The 25,437-nt window shown below is 42.4% G+C and overlaps 1 protein-coding gene across 4 annotated transcripts in view; it reads left to right on the top strand.

Moving 5' to 3' along the window:
* Positions 1-25,437, top strand: part of COL14A1 (collagen type XIV alpha 1 chain) — a 181,332-nt gene that overhangs the window by 151,379 nt on the left and 4,516 nt on the right. For all 4 annotated transcript variants that reach the window (XM_043507395.1, XM_043507394.1, XM_038393129.2 and 1 more), the window contains 5 exons: positions 7,799-7,852; positions 12,778-12,849; positions 14,696-14,731; positions 15,192-15,258; positions 16,129-16,317. In XM_043507395.1, the coding sequence (XP_043363330.1) occupies positions 7,799-7,852; positions 12,778-12,849; positions 14,696-14,731; positions 15,192-15,258; positions 16,129-16,317 (418 nt within the window). The remainder of the gene's footprint in view (positions 1-7,798; positions 7,853-12,777; positions 12,850-14,695; positions 14,732-15,191; positions 15,259-16,128; positions 16,318-25,437) is intronic.

Here is a 25,437-nt window from a genome sequence, read left to right as displayed (position 1 = left end):
TAGTTCCACTGAAGTCAGTGTAGTATTTGGGGCAATAGATAGTTTCCCTCTGAAATTAAGAAAAAAAGGAGAAAATTTTTAAAGAGTAAGATTTGTGCTGAATTATGTTCAGATCAAAACCAACATTTTGAACTAAGTTTCCAAGTATACAACTAAATTACAAATCAAACATATGAGATCAGAAATGTTGCTGTATTATGTTAGACAACCAGACTTCATATCGCCTTCCCTCTTTTCAATCTCATTCTAAATGTATTCCTTTTCCTATATTATATACTACATACCTCTCTGTTTTTCTAATACCTCACAATCGTGTAGCTTCTCTTAGCACCTTCCCATTGGCTATGTCTGCATTGGCCTTCCCCTTCTCCCTCCCCCTACTTCTCACTGATGCTATTACTGGTTCAGCTGCAATTTCAGTACTGGGGAGAGCACTAGTGTATAAGGCTTCCGTGACCATGTGTTCTTGTCACCATTTTGTCTAACCTTGCTCAGAGCAAGTCTAGGTGACATGGTGCTAAAAATGCTAGTGGCCTCCAGTGACTTGTCTGTGTAACCCACTAGTGTATGTGTTATAGGTTCTCTTCTGTGCCCAATCCCTAGAGATATGAGGCTGCTACAGCCCCACTTAGACAGGTTTGCCATTTTATCTCAAGCTGTAGCTGCTTATACTTTTGGCTCCAGAGGTGCCTGGTTCAATCCCTTGTGTGCCAGACAGTAGTTTTTAAACTGATGCTACCACTTGGGAGCTGAACTGGTAGCGTAGCCACAGTGGGATATTTTTGAGAAAAAAGGATGGCATAGACAAAGGCTTTGATTAAGTCAGGGGAAAGGCATGTAACTCTTATTCTGGAGATAGCTCCAGTGTGGTCTATAATAAGGGTGGGAAGTAAAATAAATTCTCAGTTTTAAATACTGATCATAATTCTTTCCTGTGTCTAGTTTCCCCTGCTTTTGAGGAAATGAACTAGATGATTGTTCTTCAGTTCTATATTTCTCAGGAAGTTCTGAGGATCTTATAGAATCAGGCCTATCATTGGGTGTTTGTGCTATATTGTCATGCTACAGTGATTTCTATGGCAACAGACTCTGATGTTATACATACAGCATGATGGGCTTGATTCTCCACTCTAGTGTATTAGTTTATGCTGGTGTAACTCAATTGATTCCAGTGGAGTTACTGGCATAAAAGTCCTGTGAAAGTGGCGATCCAGTTCAGTAACCTCACTGCACAGCCTGTCTGAAGGAAAGGCTAATCGGCAATGGAGTATTCTGTAATTCTGACAGATGTCACTGCAGAAATAGCAAAGGGGCACTGGAAAGTTATGAAGAAGTAAATTACTTTTTTGTACAATGTTTTCTTTGTCAAACTTCCTTCTGTAAGCCAAGCTCTGAAACTATTTTTCAGCCTATACTATGAAACTAAAATTATACTAGAATTGATGTTTTACATGTTATTCTTAGCTTGGCCATCACTTTCTTTTTAATGTTTATTATTAATTAAAATGCTTGAGGCATAATGGACCTGATTCATCAAAGCACTTGAAAAATTCCACTAGCATTAGTGGGATTTAAGCACGTGACTAAGCATTTTGCTGAATCATAGCCAATATGATGTTAATTTTAAAACATCCTTTAACTCCAAATAGATTTTTTCTCCTTCCAGTTCACGTTTATTTCCTTTCTGCTTCATCTTACTTTCTAATACTCAGAGCTTCTAATCATTATTAAAATCTATTGATAAGGGTCTCTGATTTTGCTTCCCATTGACATTTATTTTAATTTTTTTATTCAATACTAAGTTTAAATCCCTGCCTCCCCCCCAGGTTGTTGATTTTTTCTTTTATCCCTGGTTTATTTATCTAAGATTTTTTTAAAATTATATTTCTTTCCTTTTCATAGCTTTCAGTAGTTTCTTTTTAAAAGAAGAAATTAGAGTATATCCCCTAATCAGGTGTATAAAATACAAACAGAAATCAATTTCCTAATGGACTGTCCATGCTATGAGATGAGATTAAAATTCATTTTAAAGGTTGAAACAGAGTTAAAGATCTGTTTTCTGTTAATAAAACAAACTCTAAGCATCCGTGATAGATTTTTTTAAAACAAATCAGTTACCTGGACTAAATCTAAATTGCAGATTAATACGAAGAACCACCCCCTGACTCATTTTAGTCCTCCTGATATAAATATAGAAATAAAGATGTTGGGAAAGGGGACATGGTTTCTGCCTGTTTGATTCTCGGTGATGTGGTCATTGCAAAAATATTCAAGGAACCTTTCCCTGCCCTTCTCTTCCCACACAATCGCCCATACTAGAGTGATTGTAGTAAAACAGGCAATGTGTGCTTTTACACTAACTCTCCTGGATGCAGCTATGTCCTGCACAAAGGGGCCAGGTTGAATTGTGCAGGACTGTGTGTTTGAATTGAGATCAGGGTGTTGGTTAGCCCCCCTCACTCTTCTAAGCCACATCTGGCCCAAATATTCTCCACTTAGACTCCCTTGTCCTTTCAGTTCTTCCTTTTCTGCTAGGGCTATGAAGGTAAGATTGTGACTGGCCCTTGTGCCGGTGCACCGGCAGAGGAAGAAAGGTGCTTTCTTTTCCCATGTTCCCCATGGCCTCCACACACGGTCCACTCATACTTACAGTCCTCATTCTCTCCTGAGCGATGCAAGCCACCCTTGTGGGGGCAGAACTAGCCAGCTGGGGAGAAAGGACCAAAAGGACCATTCTAAGGGATGGTGCGGTAGGTACATTTCTCCTGCATGCATATACTGGGGGAGAGACTACCTCCATCACTCTGTCCTCAGATTCCCCAGCTCATTTGAATTACTCCTACCCCAAAATGTCTGTGACTTGCTCACCTCTCATTGTTCCCTGGTGGCTTTCTCCCCCCTCCATCCCCGCCACCTCCAGCTTCCCTAGGGACTCCCCCTACACACCAGACTTCTCCTAGGCAGAGGGACAAGAACAACATGCTGGTGTTGGGGTTGCAGCCAGGAATGATTTAGCAGATAGGCAGGTAGCCTTGGAAAGAGGAAACTGCTTTATTGTATGTGCTTCACCATGTCTCTGCTGAGCACCAGGAAGCAGAGAAGAAGAGATGTGGTGTCAGATGACTACCTTCCCTTGAACTGCTCCATGGGTGTACTCATAGCTCAGAAACAGGTTGGAGGACTTTGACCATCTGCTGCTTTATCCTGCTTGCCAGCATTAGCCGAGCTGGAAGGTGCATTTAACTCTTCTGGTCCTTCAGAGCTTTCTCCTGGCCATGGTGACACACTTCTACCTGCTCAGCCCCATGTGTGGAATAGAAAAGGACCAGATTTGTAAGGAAGGGAATTTAATTTTCAAAACAAGATTTTTAGCAGCATAATATAAACAATGGAGGAAAACATTTACGTGGTTAGCAGAGTACACCATATCGGGCCTTTTGAGTTTTAAACTGTGAAAAATAAAAGAGAAACTTGTATGTCAGCTCTTAGAGGGGACGACTCAAATATATTCCTTTTCATCTGCAGAACTACAAAGGCAAGGTGGGATATTAAATGGGCATTACTGTGTTCAAATGCTGTGAAGCAGAACTAGTCTAGTTTGGCTTGTGCTGTCAACTTTCCAAACGCTGCCATTACATTAAAAGGACGTGTATTCTGAGCAGTGAAAGATTGCAGAAATCACTTTACTAGTATTTTCCCGAATTAGCTTTATTTAGTCAGAACAAAACTGAGCCCTTTTGTGAACTACCTCACATCTACAGATTGACATTACTGAGGTAGTCTGTAGTATTTTAGTGAATTAACTGGATACTTGTGTGCCTGCCACAGTTACTATGAATTAGCATGAGGGTAAAAACTAATGCAAAATAACTTCAAAAGTCCTTTATAGTGGTGAAATGTGGGAGTGAACAACTCTACTCTTTGAGCTTTTGATCTGGCAAAAACAAATATTTGAAGCCTCGAGTATACTGGCATTGGGCTTGATTCTGTTGTGCTTATTCAGACAAGCCTGGCCTGCCATTATATCCTATCCTGCAGCCTTTGCTTGGACATGCTCAGTAGTTTTCCATGAGTAAATACTGCATGATAGGGTTCACTAACTTCAGTGAGAGTTTTGCCTACATGCAGGACTCCATAGTTGGCCTTTAGAGTGAAAATCACTCTTCTGCAGAAGGCCAAAAAAAAGTCTAAGTACCACATATGTTCAAGGTGTGAAATCTTGGCTCCTTTGAAGTCAGTGGGAAAACTTACAAGGACTTCATTGTGGCCAGAATTTTACCCACAGTCTTAAATCAGGTTTAAGTCTTATTCTGCTCACTGCACATGGGTGAATTTAATCCCTAATGTAGCATTTTACCCCAAAATACACCACTGATATTGATTTCTCATGCATGTATTTAAGTTCAGTAGCATAATATGCCCTGAACTAAACCAGTCCTACAAAATAATGCTGGATCATTTTTGGTTGGCATTCAAATCTAAACTTCTCTATATTTGGGGGTAGTTTTGAAATCGAGGCATTGAGTATGGATTCAGCTCTTATATGCATGTAAATCTGAAATATCTGGTTCCTAGACACAGAAGTATCTGGAGCAAATTCATGAATCCTTGACTACTAGGTTTACTGAATAAGACCACATCTGAGGTATAGTACCATATTTCCAAAAGATGACAATATTTGGGTTAAGCCATCAAAAGAGAGCTCAATAAATGAAACAATGCACAGTATCCCTATGTTTTACTATTCTGAGTACTATTCTGTGAGCCCACACAGTCTTTACTCAACCAAAATTAGTGGTATAAGCAGCCAACAGAAACACATTTCCATTTTTTTCTACCAATTCCTCCCCCTAACCGCCACCCCATGCTACATATGTTCAGAATTAGTCTAAAACACATATCCCAGCTATCAAATAATCTGAAAAACTACTAACCCTCATGGTAGTATAAACAAACCACACTGTTGTATATTTTTTACTTCTGGGTTAGCACACAAAACATTTACGACCATACTGCTCCTTGAGACAGACTCCTGTTTGACATAATTTATAAACGGCAATTTTCACGCCTAACAAATACAGCAGGAGACCATTTTAAATGGCCAAGAGATACAGAAACAGTGCCAAGAGAAATGCACCCCCAGGATATACAAGGAGACATTCTCCAGCAGCCAAGAATAAGAAGTATTGCCCTGTGGGAATAAATGAAGTGTAATTAAAAACTTTACATTCAAAGAAAAACCAGCATTTCTAAGCTTACTGTTAGTTCCTGCCATTTACTGGCAGGGTGGGAAGGGAAGTATGGCAGTTTTTAAACAAGTAGTGTGGAGACTCTTTGAGTCCAATTCAGCTCCTTGGAAGTCAGTGGAAAGACTTCCATAAAATATTCTGGATGAAATCCTGGCCCCATTGAAGTCAACAGGGACAGGGTTTTCACCCACTTGTTTTTAAAAAATTAAACAGTTTGTTTAAATATCAAAGCATCAGTTTTTGTGAGAGTTAAACCAATATGAAAACAAACAGGTATTCTGCTTCACATCATTTTGTAAGGGGCTTCCATACTGAGAGTGTCACAAATGAAGTCTATCTAACATAAATTTTTCGAAACATTCTTAAAAACAAAACACTTCTTTAGCAAAATAGCTACTACCAGCATCAAACTCAGAAACACCGGTTGTATTTGTCAATTTTTATTTTTGATTTCATTTCATGGGTTATTCATGGGTAGAGTTTGTCATACATTTAGAATTTGCAATTTCATGAGCTGAGCAAATTTTTCTTGATTTGCTGATTTGATTTGAAATGAACAAAATTTATTTATTTATTTATACTTTTAAAGTGGATTCGGGTACACTGGCATTTATTTCATGGTAACATCACCATTCTTTTTTATTCTTTAGTTCTTATCATAATGAGGGGGCCATATAGGGCTGTTGAAGCTTTAGGAATCATAGTGATATACTTTGAAACAGGAAAGCATCTCTTATCCACAGTGTGGATAGTTGATATAATATGGATAAGTTATATGATGTACTTATTTTGTCACCTAAACACCCTTACAGTGGAGTAGAGAATATTTTCCAGTTACACTGAAGATAAATTTTCAAACCAATGGTTTATACCATATATAAGCAGGTTAGAATAACAGTTTCCAAATGCTAAAGCATTACATCTAGTCAGGGCTGTCCCTAGGGGGGTGTGGGGCTCGGGACAAATCAGCTTGCCCACTAGTCTCCTCACTGTCTGCCCGGCGCGCCCAGCCACCACTCACCTCCTCACCCACCTGCCCACCGCTCACATCCCTGCTAGTCTCATCACTGTCCACCCAGCGCACCCCTCCATCCACTGCTCTCCTCCTCGCCATCTGCGTGCCCATCTTCCTCCTCACCTCCCTCCCACTTGCCCTCCTGCCGCTTGCCTCCTCACCTACCTGCCTGCTGCTCACCTCCCCGCTAATCTCCTTGCTGTCCATCTGGTGCACACACACCTCGTCCACCCAACCACCGCTCCTCGGCACCATCTGCCCGCCCACCTGCCTCCTCACCCCGCCCATCTGCCCATTCGCCTCCTCACCTGAATATTGGGACAAATGGCATTCTGATCGTACATCAGTCAGGATGCAGGACAAAGGGCTAAATAATGGGACAGTCCCAATTTTATCAAAGCATGGGGCCCCCCCAAAGCGCGGGGCCTGGGGTGGTCGCCCCAATTTGCCCTACCCAAGGGACGGCTCTGCATCTAGTAGTTTGTCACCTATCCATTGCTAAAATCATCAGAATTTAAGGGGAGGAGGAAGGAGGGAAAGAAGAAAACCAGCATTAAGTGATTTATTTTTTAAGGTTGCGCACAATATATTGTAACTTGTCAGGGTTGGAAGCCTTTTAGTGGACTAGTATAAATGCTTTTAGAGCTAGCAAACTTTTCCAAATATTGGATCTGGACTAATGATCAGAACAATTGGTAGGGTTATGATTTAGAGTATGTTAATGGAAAAATGTGCTTCCAGATTAATATGCATAAATATCCTTTACTCTTCTACATTTGTACACTTTCTGTCATGAGTAGTTTGCTCTCTAGTATTGGGGTAGTCTTTGGCTCTGGTTCAGGAAGGTTCTTAAGTGTGTAACTTCATTCATGAATATGCCCAATGAAGTCTCATTAAGCAGCTTCCTGAATCAGGGCCTCTGTGGTGTCCAGTAAAGCTGTGCATTATTTCTGGGCAATGAAACTTTCCTTTCTGATAATGCATTCATCATGAAGTCAATGGGCATAGTCACATGAGTAACAATGATCTGTGTGAAGAAGAGTTGGTAGGATTGGGATCCATCTCAGGTAATTTTAGTAAGAGTTTTCAGAGTGCTTAAAATTCACAAAAGAGCAATCTTTCTCATCCAACATTATAGGTGAAATTTGCCCTTTTGCAGAGCTCCAGCACCAGGCTTACGTACCACTTCATCCCACTTAAACATTGTTCTGAGGTTCTAGGTGGGACTTGAATGGTATGTAGGCTTCTGCTGGCCCTCTGGATGGGGTGGATTTTTTTTTTCTTTTTCTTTCATAGAATCATAGAATACCGGGGTTAGAAGGGACCTCAGGAGGTCATCTAGTCCAACCCCCTGCTCAAAGCAGGACCAATCCCCAACTAATCTTTCTTTCTTTCTTTCTTTCTTTCTTACTTAACAAAATCTTTTAATAACAAAATTAAAAGTAAGTTGCCTTCTAGAAGAAATTATCTGGACTTGGAGAGTATAACTCTTCTAAGAAGCTTGTTGATTAATTTCCATGTTCCTCTTCCCTAGGGTCTGCCTGGCAAAGATGGACCCACAGGGCCCCAAGGTCCTCCTGGGCCAGTGGTAAGTACTGTCTATGTGGGATTTATTACTGTATGAGTTGAGGTCTTTTCAGGATGTAGGTTGCTGTCTGTGCCAGCTGGGGTTAAATAGCCAATTGCACTGGAGATGAGAATTCAGATTAATCATGAGCTTGGCAGAGAGCTGACCGTGCTATGCCAATTCTTTGGATTCTTACCTTGAGATACGACTCCCCCATGGCAAAGGGAGATTGAGTCACTCAATAAATAGGCTGCCATCTTGTGGTAAGTAAAGTAGCTGCATTGTGTAAAGTGGACTAATAGCCCTTGGCATTGAAATGAGGCAGAGACTCTTGTCTTGTGGGAAGTTCCAATCTGGACTTGTTCTCTGACATGAGCCACCAGAGTTCATTGCCCCAGGTCATGCAACTGAAGCCCTGTAGAATGTATTCAAACATTTCACAAAATAATTAAGAGATCAACTAGAGGCCAGAGTCTGACCTCAGCTGGCTTCAGTAGGAACAGTACACATTCATCTGAGGGCAGAATTTTATTCCTTGTGTTATAAATCTGCCTCTGGAAGATACATTTTTAGGAGTGATATATTTACTAGCAAGATTTGTAGTGTAGGGTTATAGAGAACCACGGGCCAATTTGCCTGTGATGGTTTTAAATATTCTCTAATTGCCATATTCTGCCCGTCTTACTTATGTTCTGTAGTAGGGCAGATGAAATCAGTGGGTAACGTACTACACATTATGAGCAAGTGTGGCAAAATCTGACCCTAAAGTTGTTGCTGTTAACACTGACTAGATAGAAGATATCTTTGTGGAAGGAATCTTGCACGCACCTTAGACATTCATAGTCTGTGTTTGAATTCCTTATTTGAAGGCTTGTGACACTGAAAAATGTACAAGGGCTTTTACTTTATTACTTTATTAGAACTAGCCAAAATCAGGACACAAGACAATCTATTATTTACATAAAAAGAAAAGGAGTACTTGTGGCACCTTAGAGACTAACAAATTTATTAGAGCATAAGCTTTCGTGAGCTACAGCTCACTTCATCGGATGCATTTGGTGGAAAAAACAGAGAAGAGATTTATATACACACACACAGAAAACATGAAACAATGGGTTTATCATACACACTGTAAGGAGAGTGATCACTTAAGATAAGCCATCACCAGCAGGGGGGGGAAAGGAGGAAAACCTTTCATGGTGACAAGCAAGGTAGGCTATTTCCAGCAGTTAACAAGAATATCAGAGGAACAGTGGGGGGTGGGGTGGGAGGGAGAAATACCATGGGGAAATAGTTTTACTTTGTGTAATGACTCATCCATTCCCAGTCTCTATTCAAGCCTAAGTTAATTGTATCCAGTTTGCAAATTAATTCCAATTCAGCAGTCTCTCGTTGGAGTCTGTTTTTGAAGCTTTTTTGTTGAAGGATAGCCACTCTTAGGTCTGTGATCGAGTGACCAGAGAGATTGAAGTGTTCTCCAATTGGTTTTTGAATGTTATAATTCTTGACGTCTGATTTGTGTCCATTCATTCTTTTACGTAGAGACTGTCCAGTTTGGCCAATGTACATGGCAGAGGGGCATTGCTGGCACATGATGGCATATATCACATTGGTAGATGCGCAGGTGAACGAGCCTCTGATAGTGTGGCTGATGTGATTAGGCCCTATGATGGTATCCCCTGAATAGATATGTGGACAGAGTTGGCAATGGGCTTTGTTGCAAGGATAGGTTCCTGGGTTAGTGGTTCTGTTGTGTGGTGTGTGGTTTGTCCTGACCCATAACTATTTCACATTTGGTGACAAAATGTATACCTTCAAATCAGCGGCACTGCGATGGGTACCCGCATGGCCCCACAGTATGCCAACATTTTTATGGCTGACTTAGAACAACGCTTCCTCAGCTCTCGTCCCCTAATGCCCCTACTCTACTTGCGCTACATTGATGACATCTTCATCATCTGGACCCATGGAAAAGAAGCTCTTGAGGAATTCCACCATGATTTCAACAATTTCCATCCCACCATCAACCTCAGCCTGGACCAGTCCACACAAGAGATCCACTTCCTGGACACTACGGTGCTAATAAGCGATGGTCACATAAACACCACCCTATATCGGAAACCTACTGACCGCTATTCCTACCTACATGCCTCTAGCTTTCATCCAGATCATACCACTCGATCCATTGTCTACAGCCAAGCGCTACGATATAACCGCATTTGCTCCAACCCCTCAGACAGAGACAAACACCTACAAGATCTCTATCATGCATTCCTACAACTACAATACCCACCTGCTGAAGTGAAGAAACAGATTGATAGAGCCAGAAGAGTACCCAGAAGTCACCTACTACAGGACAGGCCCAACAAAGAAAACAACAGAACGCCACTAGCCATCACCTTCAGCCCCCAACTAAAACCTCTCCAACGCATCATCAAGGATCTACAACCTATCCTGAAGGACGACCCATCACTCTCACAGATCTTGGGAGACAGACCAGTCCTTGCTTACAGACAGCCCCCCAATCTGAAGCAAATACTCACCAGCAACCACACACCACACAACAGAACCACTAACCCAGGAACCTATCCTTGCAACAAAGCCCGTTGCCAACTCTGTCCACATATCTATTCAGGGGATACCATCATAGGGCCTAATCACATCAGCCACACTATCAGAGGCTCGTTCACCTGCGCATCTACCAATGTGATATATGCCATCATGTGCCAGCAATGCCCCTCTGCCATGTACATTGGCCAAACTGGACAGTCTCTACGTAAAAGAATGAATGGACACAAATCAGACGTCAAGAATTATAACATTCAAAAACCAATTGGAGAACACTTCAATCTCTCTGGTCACTCGATCACAGACCTAAGAGTGGCTATACTTCAACAAAAAAGCTTCAAAAACAGACTCCAACGAGAGACTGCTGAATTGGAATTAATTTGCAAACTGGATACAATTAATTTAGGCTTGAATAGAGACTGGGAATGGATGAGTCATTACACAAAGTAAAACTATTTCCCCATGGTATTTCTCCTTCCCACCCCACCCCCCACTGTTCCTCTGATATTCTTGTTAACTGCTGGAATTAGCCTACCTTGCCTGTCACCATGAAAGGTTTTCCTCCTCCCCCCCCCCCCCCCGCTGCTGGTGATGGCTTATCTTAAGTGATCACTCTCCTTACAGTGTGTATGATAAACCCATTGTTTCATGTTCTCTGTGTGTGTGTATATAAATCTCTCCTCTGTTTTTTCCACCAAATGCATCCGATGAAGTGAGCTGTAGCTCACGAAAGCTTATGCTCTAATAAATTTGTTAGTCTCTAAGGTGCCACAAGTACTCCTTTTCTTTTTGCGAATACAGACTAACACGGCTGCTACTCTGAAACCTATTATTTACATGTTAGTGACAAGAAAATAAAATATTTAGAAAGTAAAAGTCCACCTGCAGTCTCCTGAGTTTCCCCTTCCCCATTCCTTGGCTACCACTCTAACATCATTACTACTTTGGGGTCCTACAGGAGTGGGGGAAAAAACAGTTGAAATAACTGTAAAGGTTTTAAGTTTAACAAAAGCAAGGAAATTGTGAATTGATGCTACCATTATGTTATGACTTACAAAGTACTCACTTGCCATTCATTTAAATGCATAACTATTATTAAAAATAACTAAAGATTCACAAGGTGTGAGCATGCTATAAAATACTAGTCCATCTTCAGGTCAGTGCAGTGATCAGCTGACTAGCACAGGCCAACAGCATTCTCAAAGACTGGTCAGCACACCAGATGAAAATCCATGAGGGGAGAGGCAATGAACCTAACCCATTTGGGAAATAAGATCTGAGGATTCATGTAGGTGCAAATCTTGCCCCCGAAGCTACAGTCACAGGAAGTGCCATGGTAGCAGAACAGATGTGGTTACATTTTATATGGAGGGGTGAGATGGGGACAGGGTGGACCTGGAGGAAGGCAAGGCCAAAGGATCCATTGCTGTGTAAACTCTTCAATGATTCCAGAACATCAAGCTGCAGTAACTTCCACATGGTTGTTCCATAACTACTCAGCAATCTGGGGAGGGGTGGATTCTTTTTTTTGTTCAGCCACTCCCTAGTTACTCAGGCCAAGTGCTGGGTTAAAATTTGCCCCACAGCCCTGGACTCTCAGACTCACTGAAGTCCAAGGGAGGTTTGTCTGATTAAGGATTGTAGGATTGGGCCTTTTACTCCTTTGTGAAATTATGTAGCTACACATTGAAAAAAGAATGTGTTACTAGCTGAATAATAGTGATATTACCCTTTATGATATTTGCATAATTCTAAACAAATAAATATTGCTTAGCACCTATTTCTTTACCTGTTTTGTGCTGACATTAACTAATGCATCACATTAATGAATATTCATCACTGTGCAAAGCTCATCTAGAACAGCTATAGTTTCATTCTTAATTCACCTTCTTGTGCCTATTGTATGGGGTCTCCAAACAGTGTATAGTTTTAAATATAGTTCATGTTTCAATTCTTTGAGGAGCTGAAGTGTGAGGCAATCTGCTGGCTGTCTTAATTTCTTCAAATTTGTAAATTGACCTTTTCTCTGATTTTTAATAAGGATTATTAATTCAGAATTCATTTATATTTTAATGGTAATTTAAAAAAAGAAAACAATGAAATAAATATTCCATCTCTGGCTTCTATTATTATGGACATGAAAGTGGATCCATAGGACTTGATAAAGGACTAAATTTAGCAGCAATAAACTAATGTAGTGTACTATGGATAATGCATAATCTTCTCACTTTTCAAATGACCAATTCACCATTGTGGAACTGCTGTAGCTAGGATGCTGACCATATAGTACAAAAATTGTGTTTAAATATTTTTGTCAATAAGAACTCATTGATGTTGGATGTCACAATTAACTCTTTTCTATTTCTTTTTCCATTTAGGGAATACCTGGTGCTCCTGGTGTTCCAGGTGTTATGGGAAACACTGGACCACAAGGTGGTGTTGGACCTCCTGTAAGTAAGCTAACATAATCCTTATATATTTGCAGTGCTGTGCTATTCAGTGTCTAATCTTCACTGTTATCCATTACAAAGAGCTACACAGGGCCCAGAATTGTGGTCCATTTGCTCATAAAACCCTCACGCTGATTGCAATTAATGACTAAACGAAACATCCCATTGTTGTGTTAATTTAGGTTTTGTTTAGTTTTGTTTTGCTTTTGGTCTGACTTAAAATGTTGTGTAGAAATATATGCATGAAAGCATCAAGAAAAGACATTGTCCTTAAAGGCTAAAAGCATACAGGATGGGAATTCATATTTTGAATGTAGCCGTTTAATTTTCTTTCCATTTCAAACTATGCTAAGGAAAATAAAATGTGCCTGCTTTATTAGACTTAACACTTTCCACAAAGACAGCAGTTTTTCAAAGTGGCCTGATTCTGATTTTATTTATACTGATTTTCCACCAATGTAACACTGTTGACTTCAGTGAGTGTACTCCTGATTTACATGGGTATAAATGACATCAGAATCAGACCCACTTTTAAAATGTAATTACAGGCTTCAACTACAGAAAATTTTGCCATTGATGTCAGTGAGAGCCCTTGGGCTCTTGATTCTGTTCAGGATATAATGCTCAATTTTTCTACCATTTAAATGTCAATGTCTTTTTTTATACATGAAAGAAAATATTTTAAGTAAAAAAAAATCTATAAAATGAGGGTATAAATTCCACACTAGTGATAGTTTTGGAGTTTTTCAGTTGGCCTTTTAGGTGTAACTATTCAGCTAAATATTTTGAATTAATAAATTATGAATTTAACATTTTAACATTTGTTTCCTTATGTAGCCTGCTTAAAAATATTTTTATATATCATAATAGATGTTATAATCTTATGTTCTAGAAAATATTTAAGTCTGACATTGTCCAGCTCCACGTCTGGCTTGATTTGTAGAATACTAAATAATTTTAGATTTTTTTCAAACATCCAGTCGGCTTTGTCGATTTATACTAACAGAAGCATTTGAAATATATAAATGGGAATATAGTGACTGATGATAAAATATAAGCAAAGATAATACATTAACACTCTCTTCATCATACTCTACCATTATAATAATTAAATGCCCAATTAAGAGATTTGGTGAGCTCAAAAACTTACCTGGAACTGGATTATTGACAATAATATAGGCACATGCTCCAGAAATTGGTCTAAATTTTCGTAAGTGCAGATATGCCTGAAGGTCATATGAGGCCAAACTCTGTGAGTGCCTGAAGTCTTACTGGAGAGGTCAAAAATGACTGAAAATCAGGATTGCATCCACCAAAACCTACAGAATGGCCAGGTTCAAAAGCGGGTACATTTCTGCCTGTGCAGCAGATTTCAGTCCGCACTGCTGTTGGCCCCAGTGCCGTTTTAGAGACAACCCATGTAACAGAATACAGTGTGAAGAGGAAGGTGAATTTAGCAGCAAGGGAACAGAAGCCCCTCTGTGTTTCCAGAATATCATCCTGGCTACATTAGCTCTGAGAAAGAGACAGCACTCACAGACATTAGGCAGGATGAGTTTTCCCGGACTCAAGGGTCAGAAATGAGGAACAGTGGAGAGAAAAAAGCTGGGAAAGGTAACCGTCTGCTACTCAGTCACGGAAAGAGAAATACCTGCTGGTGTTGAAAAGGAAAGAGCATATTTAAGAGAACATTGCCGTCTGTTCGCCAGGGTTAAATAGGGTTCTAAAACTGAGTTGTTTACTTTCCTTCCTTTCACTGTAATACTCTAATATTTGGAGATTCAAACATACAGTACTTAGAACTAGAGAGAAAGGTAAGAATTAACTTTGTTTAATCTTTTAACAGGGTGCTCCTGGTGCAAAGGGGGAAAGGGGTGAGCGGGTAAGTACTCTGTACAACAGCCACAAACACATTTCAATCTGACCTTGTGTCCCATAAACTCCCTCCCCCCCGCAGTAATTTACATTCAGTCTACTCATAGCTATGGGCAAGTTTAGATCTAATCTGACAAACTTTTCTTCTTCACTGATCTCTGTCCCTCTCTCTAAATTTTAATAAAATTAAAAAAGAAAGTAACAATGTGCGTGTATCAGTGAGCATATCCCATGATCTTCTTTTGTGGTTACCATCCCCAGCCTTTTGTTTGTTGTCTGAAAACAGGAGTTTCTCATTTCCAACTCTGTTATCAACATCCTTGGGCAAGTCCCAGAGGTTCTCTGCCTCATTTTCCCCATCTGTAACATAGGGACCATAAAGACATACCTCTCACAGGCTCTCTGAGCACATTCAAGATAAAAGTACTATAAAAGAAATGTGTTGCTATGGTGGTGTTGTTATCCAGGGTGACATTCAGTCCCAGGCAATGGTGCGTGCAGTTGCTCATCAGGTGTGTGAACAGCTCATCCAAGGTAAGTAGATCAATATCTCTTATGTTCGAATTTTAGGTGGTTGTTTGTACAGCTACAGAATAGATCTGTAGCTGGTACAAAAACAAAAAGCCACCAAACAATTACTACCCTCTACAGTATATTCCCTAGGCCACCAAACAATGCCTGTCCTCTAACAGTGTATTCCCTAGCCACCAAAAAGTACCTACCCTCTAACAGTGTATTTCCTAGGCCACCGAAGAGTACCTCCCCTCTAACAGTGTATTCCCTAGAGCACTGAACAGTGCCTACCCCCTAACAGCGTGTACCCAAGGCACTGAACAGTGCCTACCCTCTGACAGCCTGTACCCAAGACCACTGAACAGTATCTACTCTCTAACAGCATATCCACTAGGCCACCGAACAGTACATACCCTCTAAGAGCATGTACCCAAGGCCACTGAAGACTACATACTTTCTAACAGAGTATTTCCTAGACAACCAAACAATACCTATCCTCTAGCAGCGTATACTGTATACCACTGAACTGTATCTACTCTCTAATAATATATACCCTATGCCACTGAACACTACCTACCCTCTAACAGCATACACACTTGGCCACCGAAGAATACTTCCCCTCTAACAGTGTATTCCCTAGGCCACTGAACAGTGCCTGCCCTCTGTGTATATTTTGACGACCTAAGAGTATACACACTATACTTCTCCACCCACAAGTACACACTTTATCATCACCACAACTAGCATACATCACAGACCACATTCTTAACTTCTCCCCCGTAGGACAAGAGCCTTCCAGCACCCCTTTCACCAACCTACTCCCTTCAAACACCCCTGAGCCAGATTATCCACTCTGTCCTGAATTTGATGGAATCTTTCCCCCCCCCACAGGTCACATGGCCAGATATAATTCAATTCTGAACCAGATTCCAAGTCAGTCTGTCTCAGAACGAACTATCCCAGGACCTCCTGGCGAGCCAGGTCGACCAGGATCTCCTGGATCACAGGGAGAACAAGGAGCACCAGGAAGACCTGGATTTCCAGGCAATCCTGGCCAGCCAGGAAGACCAGGAGAAAGAGGTAGGCTGAATACTTAAAATGTATGGTAATATATATCACCATGTTGCCATAATATGATTACTTTACTTACCTGACTTAATTTTATCATGTGAACATAGTTTTCTCTCTAGTTCAGGGCTGGTCCTAAGCCGCAATGTTTGGGTAACACTGAAGGCTATGGAAACTGCCAATCACCAAGTTAATGCAACCTTTTACAGAGTGTGATTGGGTAGAATCACATTTGGGATTGATACAACTGCTGCTAAGGATTGATGATCATATGAAGATGCACATGGTGCAAGAGGTTTGCCTTTTTTGCAGAATTCTGGGGTTGTGGAAGTTTACAGCTCCAAATGTGTTTCCTTTTGAAATCTGGTTTTTGCCCTCCACCCTGCAAATGAAGGCACTACTGTATAGTCAAAAGAATATCAGCTTCAAAACTGGTAGGTTAGTTCTGGGGAAAAGGTAGAATTTTCTTACTAAATTTGAAATGAATTGGACTAAAGGTTCCTAAATTATAATACCATCATGACACACATTGATCAGATGGGAAAGGAGTGTACTGTTAGAGATGGGAGGGCAGGATCAGGGTCAGATGGTGAAAAGGCGAGGATAATGAAGAGGGTGGGGCAAAACAACAAAAAATTAAATGAAATTTTGCAGTTAACCAGCCACTTGCCAAACTTTCCCTTCATCCTTTTACCTATATTTATATCATGTCCCTTTGCCCTCTCCTTGGTCTGCTTTGTCTAATTAAATAGCAAACTCTGTGGGGCCTGACTTTGTTCCAATCTGTGAGACATCTGGCATGCTTTGATGTACTTTATAAATAATAAAAGTAGCCTCACAATGGCGCTGTGATACTAAATCAGTCAGTGACTGTGAAATGTTTTGAGATCCTCACAGGAAAGGCCCTACTGAAGAGCCAAGAGTCATTGTTCTTGTAATTACAATAACCAATAAGTGGCATTTTAAAAAATTTGGTCCAATGGCTGTTCACATCCTGGAGCTTAATAGGTCACGTGTCCTGTTTGGTAGCCAGAAAACTAATATTATATTGTTCGGAGTAGAACACTTTTGAGTGACCTTTGAACTTGCCACCCTTTCTCCCCCACAAGTCTCTAAGCCCTCAAGACCATAATTCGAATGACCCTAGTGTAAGAGGAGATGAGATTTAGAGTGCAAGCTTGTCAGCGATGGATTTCTGTACTTAAGAGGAACAACGATAGACATTGTTCCAGGGTATCGGAAAAGAGGGAGGAGGGAACAAGAAAGGAGGGAGATGGGAAGATGAAACAAACAGGGGACTGACTGAAACTGGATGAGTGAGAGAAAACCAATGTGGGCTGTAGGAGAGCTGCCTCCATAGTGTAAATCTTTGCACCGTTTAAACAGTTTCTTAGAGTATGCAGAAATCGCACAGGGTTTAAGCACATTTATATTAACAAAATGAAGGACAAATAATGCTATTGATTGTAAAAATTAATCTGCAAGAAACAGCACGGACAATAAAGCTATTACAGAAATGATGGAGAACTTAGAAGTAATAGTTTGTGATGACAAAATATTGCCCAAGAATGAGGCCTTCCCATTCATTATTGTTGTGGATGCAACAGCTGCTGCAGCAGAAGATACACTTTGGGAGGGAACTTTTGTTAATTTGGATTTGGAAATAAAACAAGGCTCCATTAAGCATGCTGTCAACCACTGTAGTCCTCATAGGCTTTTACTAGATGTGATGAATACCAATAGTTGATATTGTCTCAGTGTGCCAACTGGTTAAAACTAGATCGTTTTAAGGATTGGGATCAAATGATGAGCAACTGCATATATGGTGTCCTTCTGAATGGGCAGCTCAGCAAAGCACACATCCTCAAGGATGGTCTACCTCAAGTATCCGTGCTGGCTCCTTTTCTGTTCAACACCTACATTAGGGACTTACCCAACACAATTTTGTGTAAATTCATTTATGCTGATGACATCGCTCCTGCTGTATAAGGCAAAGCACTCTCCATCATCGGCAATGCCCTCTCCACTGACCTCAGGGTAATGACAGAATGTTTTCAGTACTGGAAGCTCCACCCCAACTCCTCCAAAACCTTAGTAGTAACTTTTCACCTAAACAACAAAGCTGCCAAGAACAATTTAATGTCATCTTTTTGTGGTCAATGGGTCTGAAATGAGCCCTATGCAAACTGCTTGGATGCAACCTCAGAAAGATGCTTGACTCTTAATCCCCATCTGGAAAAGATACGTGAAAAGGTAAATGCAAGGTCTAGACTTGTCTGAAAACTTGCAGGCACAGTATAGGGTGCCGGTGCACCCACACTTCGAACAGTAACTGTAGCACTGGTATACTCAGCCACTGAAGATTGTGCACCAGTCTGGGTTGGCAGCTCACATTCAAAATCTCTGGATGTGCATCTTAATTCCATGATGAGAATCATAACTAGAACATTAAAATCAACACCTGTTCAATGGTTGCCCACTCTTGCTCATATACCCCTATCCAAAATCTGGAGAGACATACGTACAGCTCATGAGTACAACCAAACTATGGTCAACCTGAATTTACCAATTCATGAGGCTCTCCATAACCTTATGAAAACACATCTGAAATCTTGCATGTCTTTTGGGGATTGAGTTAAAGCTCTTAAAGTGTCCCCATTCAATCCTCATCCATGTTGGAGAGAAATCTGGGATAATGCTAATGTCCCAAACACACACTTGATTGCTGACCCCACAAAAGAACTTCCAGGCTTCAACCTGCCCTGGAATTAATGGTCCACATTGAACCGTTTTAGAACATTGCATGGCAGATGCTGTCATCTCTCACACCTTTGGGAGATGATAGACAAGGCAGAGTGTGACTGTGAACACCAGTCAGAAACTGTAGACCACATTTTAAATCAGTGCCAGCTTTGGTCATTTGCAGGCGGCATCTCAGACCTACATCAATCATCTCCCAAAGCTACCTGCTGTCTCACTAATCTGGACATAGTTACTGGAAAATCACTAATCGTCTCTCTTGACACATGAAAGAAGAAGTACTGTCATGGGGAGAAACTACTGGATAGTAAAGGACTCTTTAATCTAACAGAGAAACAAGAACCAATGGCTAAGCTGAAGCCAGAAAAAATCAAACTAGAAATTAGTCACAAATTTCTAACAGTGAGGGTGATTAACCATTAGAACAAACTACCAGTGGAAGTGGTGGATTTGCAATCTCTTGATATTTTTAGATTAGGTCGGGTAGCTTTTCTGGAAAATATGCTTTAGCCAAGCACAAGTTATTGGGCTCAATAAAGGAGCAACTGGGTGAAATTTAATGGCCTGTGATACACAAGATGTCATACCAGATGATCTAATTGCCCTTTTAAACTCTATGAATGTTTGGATCTAAGAATTCCACCCCCAACAGAAAATTCTGGAGAATTCTCCACAAGATGGCATGTCCCACTCTTTGGCTCCCTCTTATGAGTTTTACGATTGGAGGAGGCTCTCTTAGCTTTAGCTTTTACTCAGGAAGGAATTTAGATCACAAGCAACCTGAAGTAGATTAATTTTCCTATGCTCTGCTGTGCTGTTTTGGGTGTTTGCCATGCATATGACTTCAGTGAGAGTTTGCCTGAGTAAAGACTAAATAAAATCCAAGTGAAGACCTCAGAGTTTAGCCCACAGAGTACATAGTTTCTCAGTTTGAATAGCCATGTTTCAAATTTGCCATTGCTTATTGATATAATTTCACCTGGTGTATATGTGTATGTGAAGGAATAATAATTGAGTGTGCGAAGAGTTGTGGTTTGAAAGCTCTTGTGGCAGTTGCTTTTTGAAGCACTATTTTATTGCTGGCTTAGTGTAAGCTTAAAATGGGGCTTATACTAAATATACACATAGATTCCAGATGTTTACTGCAGGCAAGTCTTTTACAGTTTTCATGAACAAAGCAATGCACTCGTGCAGACTTTGCCTGCTGCATGTGCCAGCATTTGCTTCCAGAACAAACACGTACTACTATTGTTTGCAGTGAGGCAAGGTGGGTGAGGTAATATCTTTCATTGCCCCAACTTCTGTTGGTGAAAGAGACAAGCTTCTGAGCTACACAGAGCTCTTCTTCAGATCCAGGAAAGGTACTCAGAGTGTCATGCTAAATACAAGGTGGAACAGATTGCTATGTCTACACTTGCAGAGTTTTTGCGCTGTCAGTTTCATCGGCGATAGGGAACTGGTAAAAGAAAAGTGCTGGTTTGTGTTCTCACTTACTTCCACAGGCATCAGATCGTGTTCACATTTGCAGGACTTCCATCGCCGATGAGAGCAGTGCACTGAGGGCAGCTATCCCACAGTGCAGCTCTCTATTTTGAGGATAGGTCTTGTGGGGGGGGGGGGGGAGGCTGATCACGGGGCATCCTGGGTCCCTTCACAGCCTCCTCTCCCCAAACACTGATCAGCTCCAGTAGCTGAGCATTTCTTCAAGCAGGGGATCATTTGCTCCATGGAGCAGCCATTGTCACCTGGCCAGATGATAAGTGAGCACTTGCCAAGAAAACAGGAAGAGGAGTTTCAGAGTTCCTGGGGCTTTACAGGGAGAGGGGCAGATGTCTGTTTACGTGGTGTCAGAGCAGCAGAGCTGTTAAAAGCTGTGTAAACAGGAAGAACATGTCTTCACTTGCACATTACCGCAGAAGTCTCACTGGTAAGAACTGAATGCCTCTCGTGGAGGTGGTGTTCTTTTTGCGGTGAAATTCTGAGTTTCACCGCAAAAAGTCATTGGCAAGTGTAGACACTTCCGCAGTTTTTGCACAAAAAAGGGACTTTTTGCGCTTTACGTGGCAAGTGTAGACATGACCTTAGCATAAGTGGTTAACATGTTTTCTAATAGACCATCCAAGCTGAAGTGGCCCGTTAACACCTCTGCAGTCATAGGACAAAAAAAAGGGAGTTAATGGGTTACAGACTGTTATAATAAGCCATAAATCCAGTGTCTTTTATTGAGACATAGTGTTTGTCTAGCAAAGTTATGAATTTAAGCTCCCATGCTTGTCTTTTGAAAGTGTTGTGCAGGTTTCCTTTGAGGACAAGGATTGAAAGGTCAGATATGGTGATCCACAGGAGATAGGGTATTTTTGTCTTTTATCATTTTTCTATTTGTTCAGTTGGGACTGTAGTGATTGTCTGGTTTCACTCACATAGTTGTTATTGGGGCATTTAATGCACTGGATGTGATACATCACATGTTGTGATAGGCATGTGTAGGGCTCATGGATTCGAAAGGGCCCAGGGATCTTGTGGAGGGGGGGTATTGATCATTGTAGCAGTGGAGGAATGTCTGCAGGTTTTGCATCAGTTATTATGGCAGGATCTGGCGAGACTTTGAGTTGGTGAGTCCAGGTCTGTGGGGAGCTTGCTTCTAATGATGAGCTTGGAGAGGCTGGGAGGTTGTTTGAAGGCCAGAAGTCGGGGTTCAGGAAATATTTCTTTCAGGATGTGGTCCCCATCAAGTATGGGTTGTAATTGTTTGATGACACCCTGTATGGGTTCCAGTTTGGGATGGTAGGTGACAACTAAGCCCTGATCTACACAAGGTGGGGGGAATCAATCTAAGTTACGCAACATAACATAGCTGAAATTGACGTACTTAGACCTACTCACCGTGGTGTCTTCACTACAGTGAGTTGACCGCTGCTGCTCCCCTGTCGACTCTGTCTGCACCTCTCGCGGTGGTGGAGTACAGGAGTTGATGGGAGAGCGCTTGGGGGTCAATTTATCCCATCTAGACTAGATGCGATAAATCGATCCCCGCTGGATCGACCGCTGCTCACCGATCCGGCGGGTAGTGTAGACATACCCTTAGTGTGTGAGGTTGGAGCAGGGGTGGGCAAACTTTTTGGGCCAAGGGCTGCATCTGGGTGGGGAAATTGTATGCAGGGCTGGGGCAGGCGGTTGGGGCATGGGAGGGAATGTGAGGTGTGGGAGGGGATGTGGTGTGCAGGAATGGGCTCAGGGCAAGGGATTGGGGCAGAGGATGGATGCGGGGTGTATGAGGGGGTTCAGGGAAGGGGGTTGGGGTGCAGGAGGGGTGCGGCATGTAGGAGGAGCTCATGGCAGGGGTGCAGGAGGGGTGCGGACTGCGGGAGGGAGCTCAGGGCAGGGGGTTGGGGTGCAGGGTGCAGCAGGGGGCTCAGGGCAGGGGGTTGGGGTGCAGGAGGGGTGCAGGGTGCGGCAGGGGGGTTAGGGCAGGGAGTTGGGGGACAGGGTCCAGGAGGGGTTCGAGCTCCGTCCCGGCGCCGCTTACCTAAAGCGGCTCTGGGGTGGCAGCGGCGTGCACCAGGGCCAGGGCAGGCTGCCTGCCTGCTTGTGTGCCCTGGCACCATGCTGCGCTACTCCGGGAAGTGGCTGAAACCACGTCCCTGGGAGCTGCGGGGTGCGGTGCCTGGAGGCAAGGGCAACGCACGGAGCCCTCTGCCCGCCCCCACCTCCCGGGGCCCCAGGGACTTGGTGCCAGCTGCTTCTGAGAGCGGCACAGGCCTGTGGCACCATGGGGGGCAATCTGCGGGCTGGATCCAAAGCCCTGAGGGGCCGGATCCAGCCCGCGGGCCATAGTTTGCCCACCCCTGGGTTGGAAGGTTGTTTTGGTTTTTTTTTCTGTATTGAAGCAGGTTTTCTTGAGGTATTTGGGTGGCCCATTCCATGACGCAATCTACTTCTCTAGTGGGGAGTCCTTGTTTGATAAAGGTAATTTTAAGTGTGTTAAGGCAGTGGTTCCCAACTAGGGGTCCGGGGCCCTGTAGGGGGCTGCGGGCAGGTTTCAGAGGGTCTGCTAAGCATGACCAGCGTTCGACTTGCTATGGCCCAGCGCAGAAAACCAATGTCCTGCTGTGCAGGCTTGCAGCCTGGGGCCTCAAGCCTCACCACCCAGGGCAAAAGCCGAAACCTGAGCAACTTAGCTTTGCGGTGCCCACTGTGGGTAGGGCGCTGGGTCATTGTCCTGCTTGCTACCCCTTAACGCCGGCCCTGCTTTTATATGCAGAAAAACAGGTGTTGTGGCACAAGTGGGCCATGGAGTTTTTATAGTATGTTGGAGGAGGGGAAGAAGGGCTCAGTAAGAAAAAGGTTGAGAACTTGTGTGTTTAGGTATGTATCCTGTATTTTTTCCTTGGAGCATATTCTGTGGTATCTGAATGCCTGGCTGTAGATAACAGATTTCTTGGTGTGTTTGGAGTTGTTACTGGATCTGTAAAGGTAAACATGGTGATCTGTGGGTTTCTTGTGTATAGTTGTCTGGAGGGTTCTATTGTTTCTACAGACTAGGGACCGAATGGCTCGGCAGCAGTTCTGCGGAAAAGGACCTAGGGGTGACAGTGGACGAGAAGCTGGATATGAGTCAGCAGTGTGCCCTTGTTGCCAAGAAGGCCAATGGCATTTTGGGTTGTATAAGTAGGGGCATAGCGAGCAGATCGAGGGACGTGATCGTTCCCCTCTATTCGACACTGGTGAGGCCTCATCTGGAGTACTGTGTCCAGTTTTGGGCCCCACACTACAGGAAGGATGTGGATAAATTGGAAAGAGTACAACGAAGGGCAACAAAAATGATTAGGGGTCTAGAGCACATGACTTATGAGGAGAGGCTGAGGGAGCTGGGATTGTTTAGTCTGCAGAAGAGAAGAATGAGGGGGGATTTGATAGCTGCTTTCAACTACCTGAAAGGGGGTTTCAAAGAGGATGGCTCTAGACTGTTCTCAATGGTAGCAGATGACAGAACGAGGAGTAATGGTCTCAAGTTGCAATGGGGGAGGTTTAGATTGGATATTAGGAAAAACTTTTTCACTAAGAGGGTGGTGAAACACTGGAATGCGTTACCTAGGGAGGTGGTAGAATCTCCTTCCTTAGAGGTTTTTAAGGTCAGGCTTGACAAAGCCCTGGCTGGGATGATTTAACTGGGACTTGGTCCTGCTTTGAGCAGGGGGTTGGACTAGATGACCTTCTGGGGTCCCTTCCAACCCTGATATTCTATGATTCTATGATTCTATGTTGAAGTCAATTATGGTGTCCAGGAAGTTGATGCTGGTGCAGGAGTGTTCTAGACAGAGTTTGATGGCTGGGTGGTGGTTCTTGAAATTGAGATGGAGATCTGAGGGATTTTAGGTCATCAGTCCAGAGAATAAAAATATCATTGATATATCATTGGTTTCATGTCCAGAAGTTCTTCCTCAGTGTGGCCCATGATGAGGTTGGCATACTAGGGAAGCATCCAAGTACCCATGACTGTTCTCATGTTTGGACAAAGTGTTTGTTGTTGAATGTGAAAATTATGACTGCAGAGTTAATGAGCCACTTCACCATGAATGATCTCTGAGAAAGTATGTTAACTACTTCTACTAAACAGTCTGTTCCACCTTGTATTTAGCTGTGACCACTCTGAGTGCCTTTCCCGCACCTGAAAAAAAGCTCTGTGTAATCTTGAAAGCTTGTCTCTCTTACCAACGGAAGTTGGTACAATAAAAGATATTGACTCACCCACCTTGTCTTTCTCATGTACTACTGTGGCACTTTAAATGCATTTGCCTTGCTGTAGTACCCACAACAAAACTAACAGAGTGTAATGGAGGGTTTAGTCTCCTTTTTTGCAGCTACCATGGCACATCAACTGTCTCAGTAATACCTAGAAAATATTTTGCATTTGGAATCCAGAGCTAAAATTTGGCACAAGGAATTCATTTTTAAAAGCAGGAGGAATTCAGCCCCTGATCACATAAGTATTGTTTAGCATGCTTCTGAGGCAGGCTCTCACAGGAATTAACATGTGGGTTATATCAATCTGGGACTACTTCCCACATGTACAGTACAATAAAACCATTCACACAAGGTGTCTCATAGCATTTCACAAAGAAATTGAAGGTTACATAGTAACCAAATGCTATATTTCAAAGAGAAGTCTTCAGCTCAGACGTATGAAAGGGATAGAACTTCAGGAGCCCTGAGACCAGCAGGCAAAATATTGCTTTGCTAAGAAGTGCAGAAGAAAGAACACTGGGCTAAAATTTTCAAAAGTGCCTGAATGACTTAGGAGCTTAAGTCCCATTGCCTTGCAATAGGATTGGGGATTCTAGGACCTAAGTTACTTTAAGAATGAGACTTAGG

The sequence above is a fragment of the Dermochelys coriacea genome, chromosome 2 (genome assembly GCF_009764565.3).
Source record: "Dermochelys coriacea isolate rDerCor1 chromosome 2, rDerCor1.pri.v4, whole genome shotgun sequence".
Classification (NCBI taxonomy): domain Eukaryota; kingdom Metazoa; phylum Chordata; order Testudines; family Dermochelyidae; genus Dermochelys; species Dermochelys coriacea.
Note: the sequence above shows the minus strand (reverse complement) of the source record. Positions and strands in the feature narration are given on the sequence as shown.